Below are 12,689 nucleotides of genomic sequence, written 5' to 3'. Positions count from 1 at the left end.
GATGAAGTTGGTTCGGTTGGTAATCTTAAATAGACAAGCTAACCAATAAATTAATGATCTATACGCAATTCAACTGCTAAAGATGATGCAAGGCAAGGGTATTCCGCATCTGGGAATTAGGTACGATTACAGTTTCTTTCATCCTTAAACTCTCAAGAGTCCTGTTGAATAATAATAATAATAATAATAATAATAATAATAATAAAAATGAAGAGATGCAATTCAAGAGTGAAAGATGCAACAGTCCTCTTCTTCTACGGGAATAATGAAGGATAACCTAAATCATGATAAGAGTTTATTTTCTACGAAACCTGAATCCTGATAAAATTTGAAGAATTGAGTTGGGGGTGTAGATTCCCATAATCTCTCTTTCTTTGGATTTCATTGGATTATCTGGACTTCAAACTGTAAATTCGGTTGTTAATGGGGTGAGTTTTGTAAATTTGGAGGTATTTTACCGTAAATAGTTTACTTACCAAATTAACCCTGTTCTTAGCTGTTGGTTGGATCAGACGGTAATCTCCAAGTTTGCTTAGTTCGGGCTCCACTACTCCCCGAAGTATACCTACCTGGTCCATTAGCCCACCCAGACCCAGACCCAGGCCCATATTTATTGACTTTAATCCACCTGGACCAACTGGCAATGGGCCCATAGCGCTGGAAAATAATACATAGAGAGAGAGAGAGAGAGAGAGAGAGAGAGAGAGAGAGGAGCTTTGAACTTCTCTTCTGCAAGTCTCCGTCGGAGAACCAGAACTTCTCTTCTGCAAGTCTCCGTCGGAGAACCAAAACCAACACCAACACCAAAGCATAAGTTTTGTTACCCCAGGTAGGAATACCTCTTAAATTTGCAAACATTAATTTTGTTTTGTTCTCGGTTCGGAATCACTTATGCGCTTTCCATTTGCTAGTTGGGAAAAATTGAACCGTCCATGGAAGGAAGTTCATCGATCTTCAGGATTGAAATCGTGAGATGGAATCCATGGCTACTTCAACCATTCCTGCAGGCTGCAGCAGGGTCACCATCCAACTTGTTAACGTACCCTCCACCGCCGCTGCCTGGCTATCCTGGTTGTCCACCACCACCACCGCCAACCGTCTTATCACAGATGCATTGTACGTTGATTCTGGTTGGAAATAATAATTGCAAACTCTTAACTGCGTCCTTTTTACCTTCTTCTTCTTCCTCCTCTTCCTCGATCCCTTTCAGCGTTAATGACGATTTAATACTGTTTCTTTATAATTTCCCTCCGTATGGTTAGGGTCTAATATTATGACATGCAATATCTAATCATCCAACGATCATAACTAAAATCCAACATTATGAAAATATTCATCTACCTCCAAGGAAAGGAGTTGCACCCAAACAAGCAGAAAGCTATCCTTGTTTCATTTAAAAGATGATTAAAAAAAAGAAAAAAAACATATATAATACCATACAATACCTACATCAAAGATTAATTGGCCGACAAAACAAATGAACAAAGACACCTATTAGACCAAAAGCTAAACAAATCAATTAACTCTTAATTAGGAGCAATTATATTCTGGTAGAAAAATAAAAAATAAGAACATCTCTCGGGAACAAAAATAACAAAGAGTCGTGTCTCTTTCTGTCTGGGTACAAAAACTAATGCAGAAAATTAAAGGAAAGAAAATCTATGAATTTCAAATCAATCCGTCCGTGCATGCATGCATCACTCGGACGTCGTCGTCTTTGCATTGATATATATATGATTGGGTCGTCTCTGCATGTTTCTTTGTAGTAGCAATGGTAGTGGCAAAGCAGAGATGGGCCAAATCGGTAGCAAATACGGTTGAAGGCTAAAATTAATGTAAAGCTGGCGAGACGGAATTTTTGGTTCGGTTAATGATGCAGTCGAAGTAGTGTTAGCTTCGAGCTGATGAAGAAAGATGAAACCATTGATATTGATGAACACGAGTTTTGGATTATGAGGATGGAAGGCCAGTAGATTGAGGCAAGGAACTCCAGAATAATTTCCCCGACGAGGAACTACTTTTGGCATTGTGCTATGTGATGGTGCTGATTCACCAAAGATCCAGTGAGTATGTCTCACAAACCATCGACGAGAGTTAGAATCGAAAACCCATACGATTATGTGGGGTAGTGTTCGTGGTCTCATCGCCTCCATCGCCATCGCACTGTCACTAATTCGTAACATTGCCATTTGAAGGAGGCCGTTGGAAGAGTCTAGTATGTTGTCGAGGTAGCTTTCAGGACTTACCCAGAACCCGTTGCAAGGAGGACCTTTAATCACCTCAATTATACCATTATCACCATCGATGGTCCCTGTCACGACCACAAGACCACAAGTAGTAGTAATTTGACTAATTTGTTTGTTATATATATATATATATTGAAAGAACAATTGAATTGATCATGATTCATGATTCATGATTCATGATTCATGAAATAGGAGGAGGAGGAGATGATGGACTTTTAAATCGATGATTAATTTGTGCAACAAAACAAAACAGTAGTATATATGGTAGGTACCTTTCTTATCGCATTGGAGCGGCGGATGATACGCAATGATGCCGCAGCCACCACCCGTACAGCAGTCGTCGTCGTCGTAGTCGTCGTCATCGACGTAGGGACGAGGAGGGTGACGACGGTGACGATTACGATTACACTTGGATATCCAGTAAATGGCTCCTCCAGTCACAGCGGTTTTGTATTTTTGCTCGGGGAGGTTTAACTTAAAGAAGCTATCGTAAACATGGACGGTAACACGCCTCGTGGTTAACTCCCATAATCCTGTCTCGGATGAGAAAGTCTCAATCTCAATAATTTCACTGTTATCAATAGGAAACGGTGCGGCCACTATACGGATCACTCTGTATGTAGCAGCGCCAGTGTCGTCGACTACGATACCCATGCACGGTTTCAGTTCTGGTTGCCGCGGCCGGAGTCTTGAGAGCTTTTTCTTGTCCTTCAGCTTCTGCTGCTTCTGCCGCCGCTTCTGCAGAGGAGAAAGAGGAAGTCGGTAGTACTCTCTGGTGAGAGGGTTGAAGATGTAATAAGAATATTCCTTGTATTGGTAGCTGCTGCTGCTGCTGCTGTTTCTGCTACGACGGAGAAGAAAAAGTCCATCGGAAGAACAGATGCATTCTTCATCGATTTTTCTTGGAAACGATGATTGCAAACTCTTAACGGTCTCCTTTTCTTCTTCTCCTTCTCCTTCTTCCCTTTCAGTTGACGGGGTTGGCATGAATAACCAATTATTATCAATGTCTCTCAAAAAATCCGAGGGCATAATTCGGAAAAATCCCAAGAGTGTATCGTTTCTGTGGAGGCGGCTGCTGGTTCTTCTTATTCTTATTTTGTTGACAAAACAAGGATCCGAAATAACCTGATACCACCACTTTGATACACACTTGAATCTGAAGGCTGATTTAACTGGTAAGCATGTTAAAATCCCCACAAGTATATCTCTACTGAGATTTACGGCATGTTCTTGTTCTTGATTTGTATACCTATCAATTGGAGATGGAATCGACAACGATACGAATTGGTTGATCAAATTGGTATTGAAAATTCCCACGGATTCTTCACTGCCGCGACTGTCCATGTTGCTGCTGCTGCTGATCAAGATGAAGTTGGTTGGATCGGTAGTCTCAAACAGATATGAAATTAAAGATCTTTGCTACAACGAATCCAATTAATAATAGATACGCAATTCAACTGCTAAAGATGATGCAAGGCAAGGGTATACAACATCTCGGAATTAGGTACGATAAGAGTTTCTTTCATCCTTAAAACTCTTAATAATAATAATAATAAATGAAGAGATGCAATTCAACAAGAGTCCTGTTTACTTAATGTCTTCTTCTTCTACGCGAGTGAAGGATAACCTAAATCATGATGAGATTTTATGTTCCACAAAACCTAAATCGTGATAAGATTTGATTTGGGTTAATTAGGGTTTAGATTCCCATAATTTCACATCTTCGGATTTCATTGGATTATCCGGGCTCAAACTGTGAATTCGGTTGTTAATGGGGGTGAGTTTTGTAAATTTGAAAGTATTTTAACGTAAATAATAGTTTAGTTTACTTACCAAATTAACCCTGTTCTTTGCCGTTGGTTGGATCCAGACGGTAATCTAATCCCTGAGTTTGCTTGGATCGGGCTCCACTACTCCACGAAGTATACCTCCCTGGTCCATGAGCCCAATTATCGAGGCCCAGGCCCATAAGAATTGACATTAAACAGCCTGGACCAACTGGAAATGAGTTGAGAATGAATAAAAACGTAATTACATATAGATACAGAGATCTCCTCTGCGAGGGGGGAGGTAAGACTTCTCCTGCAAGTCAAGTCTCTATCGGAAAACCAAAACCAAAACCAAAACCAAGCATGAGTTACGAAAGGGTTCCTCAAGAATCATATCCGCCTCCAGGTATTCAATTTCTAAACATTAATTTTGGTTTCTTCTTTTCCTCATTTTTCTCCCGGGGTTCAGAATCGGTTATGCGCTTTTTCATTTGTTACTTTGAAAAAATTGAAACGACGACCAAGGAAATTCATCGATCTTCTGGGTTGAAGTCGTGAGATGGAATCCATGGCTGCTTTATTTGAATTTTGAATTTCGAATTTTGAGGAATTTGAATTTTGATTGTGGTTTCATTTCAGGGTACTCGTCCGCTTATCCACCACCGCAGCAGTGTCAGCATCCAACCTATCAAGGATACCCTCCACCGCCGCCTCCTGGCTATCCTGGTTATCCACCGCCACCACCACCGTCTCCATATCCGCCACCGCCTCCTCCGGGCTATCAAGGTTACTTCAATGGAGGGTACCCTCCTCCTCCACCACCTCCGTCACAACAGCAGTACCCTCCCTATCAGCAATACCAATACGACGATCACTCTGGCTGTACTTCTTTCCTTCAAGGCTGGTATGTCAATTTCTTCCTCCCACACCCCCAACCCCCCCCCCCCCCTTCCACCCATTTTGCAGTTTCAGCTTTAGAACTGATTCCTCAGAAATTCAAAATGCAGAAAATTGATTCACTAGGATGGAACCACCCAAAAAAAAAAAAAAAAATACCACAGCCCCCAATGAAAAAAGTTTTCCTTCTTTTCGCCGTTAAAATTGATATGAACTCTCACTTAAATATATGAACTGTTTCCATAATTGCTATGTCCTGAGGAGTGGGTTTATCTTCTTTTTCTTTTTCTTCCTTTTAATGAATTTAAACATAATTCAAGTAGTAGTAATGGACATGTTTTCCAATTATAGCTGTCATTTACTCACTGTAATTCCACCTTATGTTCTCAAGGTTGAAAATTGGTGTGCCTATTTTAATGAACCTGCCCGCCACAAGTACCAAATGAAATCTTCCATTAGGAATTAGTATTGAGAAACATGGGAACGATAGCTAGTCATTTTTGCTCCTACAGAAAATTCACCTATGACGTGAGATCCTAAATCAACTTGATAGATAACTCGCAATGCGATCAACCTGAAACTTTTTTTTTCCTATTTTTATATATCATGGTTGTTGTGTTGGAATATCAGGATAATGCTCATTTTGAACTAGTGATCAGTCTAATAGTCAAAGTAAACACTGCTTTGCCTATTGCTTTTTTTAATTATAATAGACCGTAGTCACTGCATTTAAATTATGTGTAACAACCTTAATGCCTTTTTTGTTCTTTTAACTCTTTCCTACTTCCTTTTAATTACCTGCTTTTTGTATTCTTGCATTGCCATCTTGCTGGCCTAAAATCAATTCTTGCAATCATAAAATTATTCTTTTAATTGTGGGGATTGTTTCATCAAATGCAACTGGACCTTCCAAGAACCTTTTCAGATAATTAAAATTATCTAATCAAGTTACAAAGGATCCAACTACACTGCCTTTTTAACCTTTTTGTGTGTATTCTGAAAATAATTGGCCAAGTTATCTTGTCCTATTGTAACACAGTTCTTCTCCTTTAGAATGAAAGCAACCGCTTATAAAAATCTAAACTCAGTCCTTGAGATTCTGTTTTATTAGACTTCAATCCACAGGGTTTATGAGCATGATTGGAAATACACAATTGGCTATGAAGGATACTTCCATATCCGAAGTGTGAGAGACGTATTTGTGCACCCTCTCAACCTTGCTGTTTCCCTTGATATTGCTTTTGCTGCCCTTCTGAGATTTGGCCTACTGTAATTGGTTTTTTCTTCTGACACTTTTGCCAACATCAGTTTAGGAATTGGTTGGTCACAAAGGGTATTAATTGGAAATTTATCATTTTTGAAACATTCTAATTTTAGACCCTGATATTCTTTTATATTATTATATAAAACAACCCAAGGGATCTGATGAGCTCTATGATTTTTGCTTCAATTCTTTGCTGATCTTAGCATGCTTGCCTTATTGATTTTCCTTAGTGTTTGAATAGTGGAAGCCTTTGCTGTTCGATCCAGTCAACTCCTTCCTTTGGAAGCTGATTTGAGGTTGTGTTCTTCGCCAAACCATTGTTCTAAGGCTTTTAGAAGGCTCCTCTCTTCACTTGATCCCTCCTAAGTAAGCTCAGATGCTTCGAACCCGTAGATTTCTAGTTTTGATCCTACTCTATAATTATACCCCCTTATTCCTCCCTCCAATCTTGACATCAAACTAATCCCATCTTTTCATGGAGTTTCACTCCTGGTGAGAAGACCACTCTATTTAAGTTTCAGCCCTTTTGGGCCTCTTATCTGCTGTTCTCCCCTCCACCATCACAGCTAGTCTTGGGACCAATGTTATGGCTTCTGGCTAGTTTTCTGAATTCTTGAGCACTTTACCCTGCTGATTACTTGGAATCCTCTTCTATTGTCTTCCATCCTATTTTGGACGCATACCACTAAATCTGTATCAAATTCCTAATCTCTGAAGTGCTGCCTAAAACTTGACTTTCTCCTACTCTGTTATCTTTAAATATCAGTTTTGCTTCAGTGTTTGGCATACTAGATGTGTTTTATGTTCCCCTGATCCCAGATCCTGTTTGTGACTATTAGAAGTTTTATACATTGATGATGAGCTAGAAAGTGGCCATGTTCAATGGAGGAAGTCATTTGAGGTGGCGGCAGTACAGGGAGGTTATTAAATTCAGATTGAAGGAACTAAAGAGTAGGAGCAAGCCTAAAATGGCTGTACAAGAAGGGTGGAAAGACATGCGTAGCTTGGGCCTCGTATCAAGTATGAATTGAATAAAGCTGATAGTTGGACAAGGGTCCAGTAAGATTCCAATTAGTTGGGATAAGGCTTAGTTGCTGCTGCTCTTGTCTGAATTTTTTTGGTGGGACATATTTAATTAGAATTGTCATCTAGTTTGGAAACATTATATTTTTCACACAGATAAATTTTGACATTTTGGGATACTAATCTAATGTTGGTTTCTGAGGCCTGCTTTTCTCTCCTACCAGCCTCCTGCTGGCTTGGGATGTTAAACATCCAGTACATCCACCCTCCCTCCCATACATATGATGTTGTGCTTATCCCTGCATATAATTCCGTCCCCTTGGTCTGGAAGTCTGGAACCTCATCCCCAGAGTGACATCTAAGGCGGTGGGCAGGACATCAATAACTGGGCCTATTGATCTGTGAATCAAATCATCAAATGCTTGTTATAAGCTTCTTCATTTGTAATACCAATGGTTTTTTGCAGCTGCTGCTGAGGTCCTGTTGGGCATTGGCATCTTTAATAGAGAGCAGAAAGAACCTTCACCCAGAGAGTTTTACACTCTTTTGCCACTTAGTTTTGCCCCTTTTGTCATAGAGTTCTGGATCAGTTTCTTCTGTGTGTCAGTTTTAATTCCACTCCCACTCCCACAGCCTTTTCTTTATCTTTCTTTTTAGTAAAATATGGATACTCTTTTCTTTATCTCACTCTTTTGTTCTTGAGAAACAAAATGCATGTTAATATGTGGTATTTGTGGCTGTATTTACGTACAAGTCAGGCACTAAAAATTTCATGTTCCACTTTTTTGATGGATCTACATTTTGGTATATTTAGTTCAGTGTCTATTATTTTCTATGTTAATTCAAATTTGAACCTTAATGGCTGAATATTCAGCTGTCTTTCACTCTGAAGTTCTGAAACAGTTTTGGAACTTACTTGGTGATTTATTTTCTGCTGCCAAACTTTAAACCACATTGGTCAGATTAGCCAAGTCTTCGAAGTGAGTGCTGGTGTACTTTAGTAATGCGGATATCATTTGAATCTCTGGTTTTAACTGATTCATTTATTTTCTTGTTCCAGTTTGGCCGCTCTATGTTGCTGTTGTGTGATGGAGGAGTGCTGTTTCTAAGCCATCTTTCAGGCATCAGCTCTGATATATATATGGGATATAGAACATGCGCCGACAATATTCAAAATCCATTGTGTTTGATATTTTCCTTGAAACTCAGTATTAGTCCCCACCTTATTGAACGTTTTGGGCTTATGTTGCATGAAATTTATCATAAAAACAGGTGCCTATTCTTACATGTCTTTTTTGTTTTGTTTAATATCTCATTCGTTCTTATAACGGAAGTGGCTTTGTTGGTTACATCCATGAGGGTTTTCTGACCCATAAAATTCACAATATTCTAATGCCAGCCATCTGGCCTCTTTTCTTTCTTTTGTCTTTTAAGTTTTAACATGCTTTACCACCGATTCAGGAATCAGGTTAGAAGTTAGAACTACTGAGCAGGCTTGGTGCTGAACCTTTGTCTTCTTCTATCCTTCAAATTCAAAGCCCTGGTTCGCTCTTGTATTTTTTCCTCTCCCATCTTCTTTTTCTCCCACGATTGATTGATGAATTTTATTCATCCAAAAACGAGGAAATACACTAAAATGCTGTATTGATGTTCTAGTCACGGGCAAACATTTGGGATCCTTTACTATGGGCATGGAATGGAACCTCTTCTTCTCTCCCTACAAGTGTGAAGGACAACCAGTTTTTTGGTTATCTGCAGCAAAGACCAGACCTTCTTCGTTACACTGAGAGGAAATTTGCACGCCCAAAAGGCCAAAACCAAAAAGTTGATGATTCTCGTAATATGAAAACAGACCTCAAAAACCATGGTGGTGGTATGTATTGCTTTTTCATAGCCACAGCCAGGAATCTCTGTGTTCAAATAATGGGTAAAATGATGCAAAGTAGCGGAGATAACGGGGTGGTGGCACGAAAGAACATTAAAACTAGTACCTCAAAAGCTGACGCACACAAATCATGCCTCAAATTCACTATTATATACAAACACATACACAAGAATTGATATGTCAACTTAAATAAGGTAGAAGAAGAAACCTTGACAAAGAAAGTACCAGATGCCAATCAATGCTAGATACTAAATAGAGAAATAAAAGAACAACATTATTTATAATGTCCACACAAAATCCGGTGCATCCTTCCTTGGTCCCTCCAAAGTCCTATATACGTACATCTTCTCAACCTTTTCGTTGAGGTTGATGTTCTCTTCCATCTGATGCTGCTGCTGCTGATCCTTCTTTTCATTTATAATCTCCACATTGAGTCTGGGCATCTTCTCCGCCAGAGCCTTGCACCCTCTTACGGTAACATCGCAGGACGACATCCAAAGGGATCGCATTGTCTCATACTTCCCTATGTCCGCCAGAAGAAGTGCACCATCACCGAAGGGGCTATCTCGGATCTCCAGCTTCTTGAGGTACTTGCATCCATTCAGCACATATAACATTCCCTTGTCACCCTCACCAGCAAATGCAATTGAAAGCATCTCCAACCGCTCCGCATACATTCCTATGTAAAGGAAAACCTGATCAGTAAGAAGCCCCGACAATGACAACCGTCGGAGGCCCTTACATGACTGAACAATCGCCCCAAATCCTTCATCCAGTGGCTGAAAAGTAACATGATCAGGCTTTTTCGGGTCAAGGATGCACAATCTGAAGCGGGTGAAATTCGGGCAGTTCTTCGCTACTGTAACAAGGGCTGCATTTGTCATCTGGTGGCAAAAATATAGCAAAGAATGAAGCTTTGGGCAACCCTTAGATATGGCCACCAGACCTTCTTCACTTACAGCTGAACTTCTCCCACCGTAGGGATCCGACGGAAATACCCTCAATTCCTGCAGTTCTTTACATGTAGAAGCTACCACACCAAGCCCTGCGTCTCCAATACAATCCAATATCTGCAAAAAGAAATTGGTCAAAACTTATATTATTACTACAAAGAGTGAGAATACAGCAAGTAATTGAAGAAATTTCATCAAGGATGATGTGTCAAAGATAAAGAGATCCTACCCATAGGCGTCTAAGCTTCCGGCAATGGTGAATCAAGTTGATGAGTCTGCCACCCCGAATACCTGGTGAATAGCTCAAGTTCAAGGATGTCAAGTTCGAGCAAAGGGGGTAAATTGCAGGGAGGCAGTGAAGAGCCACATCAAAAAATCCAGATAAGCTCCTAACTGATTTGCAATTGCGAACAGCCTTAGTAAGGTTCCTGTAGTGTTCTGAATTAGGCAAATGAATGTAGGACCCCGTGCCTAAGTCCACCAATTGTGGTGCCCGAGAAAGGATTTTGCAGAGACTTTCAAGTGGCACAGTACGATTTAACCTCAGATTCTTAAGCTCTGGGGATCTAGCAACAAGTCTCTCCAGAGCACCAAGATTCACTTCTCCTTTCAGACAAGAAAAATTCAAAGAGACCAGTGTGGTGCAGCTATCAGGAAAACAGCTCAGCCACTGTCCTCTGCGATCCTCAACGTCAATTTCTTGCAAGTCAAGTTCCCTAAGAACCCTACAAATTTGAACAGAGAACATCTTAGGGTATTGGTCTTTGATTTCAACATACATACATTAGACAGACACAAAAACCCGCTCTACTCCAGCTTCAGCTTATTATGATACCTGCTGAACTAAAAAATAAACATAGAAATGTACACGAAGCAGGGACTTGGAGTTGCTGTTAATCAGCAGTCAAAAGACATTCAATAGGCGATACAGAGTTCAAAGTAACATGAGTTGGTGACAATTAGAGATATCTTTACAAAACCCAGCGAACGAGTCTTCTATTTAGAATGGTGAAAATTATGAGATGATCGTTACCACCAGGAAGTCATGTATCAGTCCAACAACATTAGTAAATTACATTTCGAAGAACACTATCAAGCAACAGATTAATGAAGTCAGCGGGAAAATAAAATTCAAGCAACAGATAGAATACTCAAAACAAGCAACATAGGAGAAGAAAGTTGCATATTTATGCACAACACTAGTTACTGAAACACAAAAGTCAAAGCAAAAGAGAAGATCTTACCTACAATTGGCAGCTATGGCTGCTAGGCCATCTGTAGTAAATCCTTCACAACTAACCATAACCAAAGACTTGAAGTTTGGGAACGAACGAGAAAGCAGGTCGAGACTGTCATCCGAGACCACCATCCTCTTGAGCCTGATTTCCTCAAGCCCTGGATTGTTCTTAGCCATGGCCTCGATCCATGGATGCACAAAACCACCCCAATCATGAGGAACCAGATTGAAGTCAGCAAAATGTGGCTTTCCTTTCAAAGTAAGAGACGTAACCCTGGGAAACCTCGCTATTAATCTCCCTGGACTAATGGCATAACAATTTCCTACAAAAACCCTCTGTCTGGTCCATCTCTCCAACCTATACCAAGACTTGCAGACGAGAGACACCGCATTTCTATCCCGGTGTGACGAAAGGAAATCAAAGATGTGCTCTACAACCTCTTCCGGAAAATAAGTCATCTTTCAATACACAGGGATGGGAGTTGGAAAAGAAAAGAAAAAACCGACACAGATTCTCAAGTAAAGGAAGGAAGTACCTAGTGAAAGAACTACTGGGTTTTGTCACCCAAAAACCCTAACTGGTAAAAAGGAAAAATCTCCCAAGCGTCGACTCGACTCAAACAAGCTTATGTACACAACCGAAATTAAGATTTTGAGAAGAAATCATGCAATCTACCAAGAGCTACTCCTAGATCTAAAATAAAAGACTGAAAACCTCAAACATCGAAAACCAGATCTACAAACCCAAAAGTGCTCATCCTTGACCAAAAGAACACATATACGAAAATTCTCTTTAAAACTCCTCCTTATATTAGATCTACACCCAAGAAGGGAAGATTAAACTAAATCTTCATGGAGAAGTAACTAAAAATAAAAGAAAAGAAGATGTTCCTTTTCCAAGTTATCACCCGCAAATCAAAAGGTGATGATTGCAGTTATTTGAGAAGAGAAGAAAGAAAAGTTGCAGCAACAAGTATAACCAGCAGAAGTGAAAATGGTGAGTTGAAGGGCATTTTGGCAAAAGATCCAATTGAATTTAATAAGTCACCAACTCCCAAAAAACAGGATCTGAAATTTGAAAATTTCAAACCTAGGCTTTCCTAAACACTACTCCTTACAGAGTTTCTGCAAGAGATAAAATGCATAGATCTGTATCTTGGAAATTTCCATTTTCAAAAGGGAAAAATATTATCCCCCAGAAATTCTGAGATCTAAAAATAAACAAAAGATCAAAAGGCTCTCTCTATCTCTCTCTCTATCTTCAAGTAATACAGTAACTTCTACATCTCACTCCCCCTCAGATCCTCTTTTCTCTCATACAGACATATTCGCACTTGATCTTCCGAGCAGGAGAATCAAGCATCAGCGAAACACATTCAAAAGTGTTAAAAACCAACGAACACTGTGGTGAA

General features: G+C 39.9%; 2 protein-coding genes across 2 annotated transcripts; one reads left to right on the top strand and one right to left on the bottom strand.

Annotated features, from left to right (window-relative positions):
• Positions 1-4,275: 4,275 nt before the first annotated feature.
• Positions 4,276-8,530, top strand: LOC149019898 (proline-rich family protein). The gene is made up of 3 exons (XM_089147903.1): positions 4,276-4,424; positions 4,658-4,922; positions 8,263-8,530. The coding sequence occupies exons 1-3, from the start codon at positions 4,382-4,384 to the stop codon at positions 8,309-8,311; spliced, it is 357 nt and encodes a 118-aa protein (XP_089004029.1). The 5' UTR covers positions 4,276-4,381; the 3' UTR covers positions 8,312-8,530.
• A 290-nt stretch (positions 8,531-8,820) lies between these two features.
• LOC149019897 (protein AUXIN SIGNALING F-BOX 2-like) lies at positions 8,821-12,689 on the bottom strand. Its single transcript, XM_089147902.1, has 3 exons — positions 11,285-12,689; positions 10,270-10,765; positions 8,821-10,157 (listed from the first exon to the last, which is right to left on the bottom strand). Exons 1-3 carry the CDS (start codon positions 11,734-11,736, stop codon positions 9,366-9,368), a joined length of 1,740 nt encoding a protein of 579 aa, XP_089004028.1. The 5' UTR covers positions 11,737-12,689; the 3' UTR covers positions 8,821-9,365.

The sequence above is a fragment of the Hakea prostrata genome, chromosome 3, assembly GCF_041222555.1.
Source record: "Hakea prostrata isolate BN-2017 chromosome 3, UWA_Hpros_2, whole genome shotgun sequence".
Taxonomy (NCBI): Eukaryota; Viridiplantae; Streptophyta; class Magnoliopsida; order Proteales; family Proteaceae; genus Hakea; species Hakea prostrata.
Note: the sequence above shows the minus strand (reverse complement) of the source record. Positions and strands in the feature narration are given on the sequence as shown.

Excerpts from the sequence above, each read along its gene's own strand:
- LOC149019897 (XM_089147902.1), bottom strand. The coding sequence starts at position 11,736 with ATGACTTATTTTCCGGAAGAGGTTGTAGAGCACATCTTTGATTTCCTT. Across the intron at positions 10,766-11,284 it reads GCCATAGCTGCCAATTGTAG|GGTTCTTAGGGAACTTGACT; the intron begins GTAAGATCTTCT and ends TCAAATTTGTAG. Across the intron at positions 10,158-10,269 it reads GGAAGCTTAGACGCCTATGG|ATATTGGATTGTATTGGAGA; the intron begins GTAGGATCTCTT and ends TTCTTTTTGCAG.
- LOC149019898 (XM_089147903.1), top strand. The coding sequence starts at position 4,382 with ATGAGTTACGAAAGGGTTCCTCAAGAATCATATCCGCCTCCAG. Across the intron at positions 4,425-4,657 it reads AGAATCATATCCGCCTCCAG|GGTACTCGTCCGCTTATCCA; the intron begins GTATTCAATTTC and ends GTTTCATTTCAG. Across the intron at positions 4,923-8,262 it reads ACTTCTTTCCTTCAAGGCTG|TTTGGCCGCTCTATGTTGCT; the intron begins GTATGTCAATTT and ends TTCTTGTTCCAG.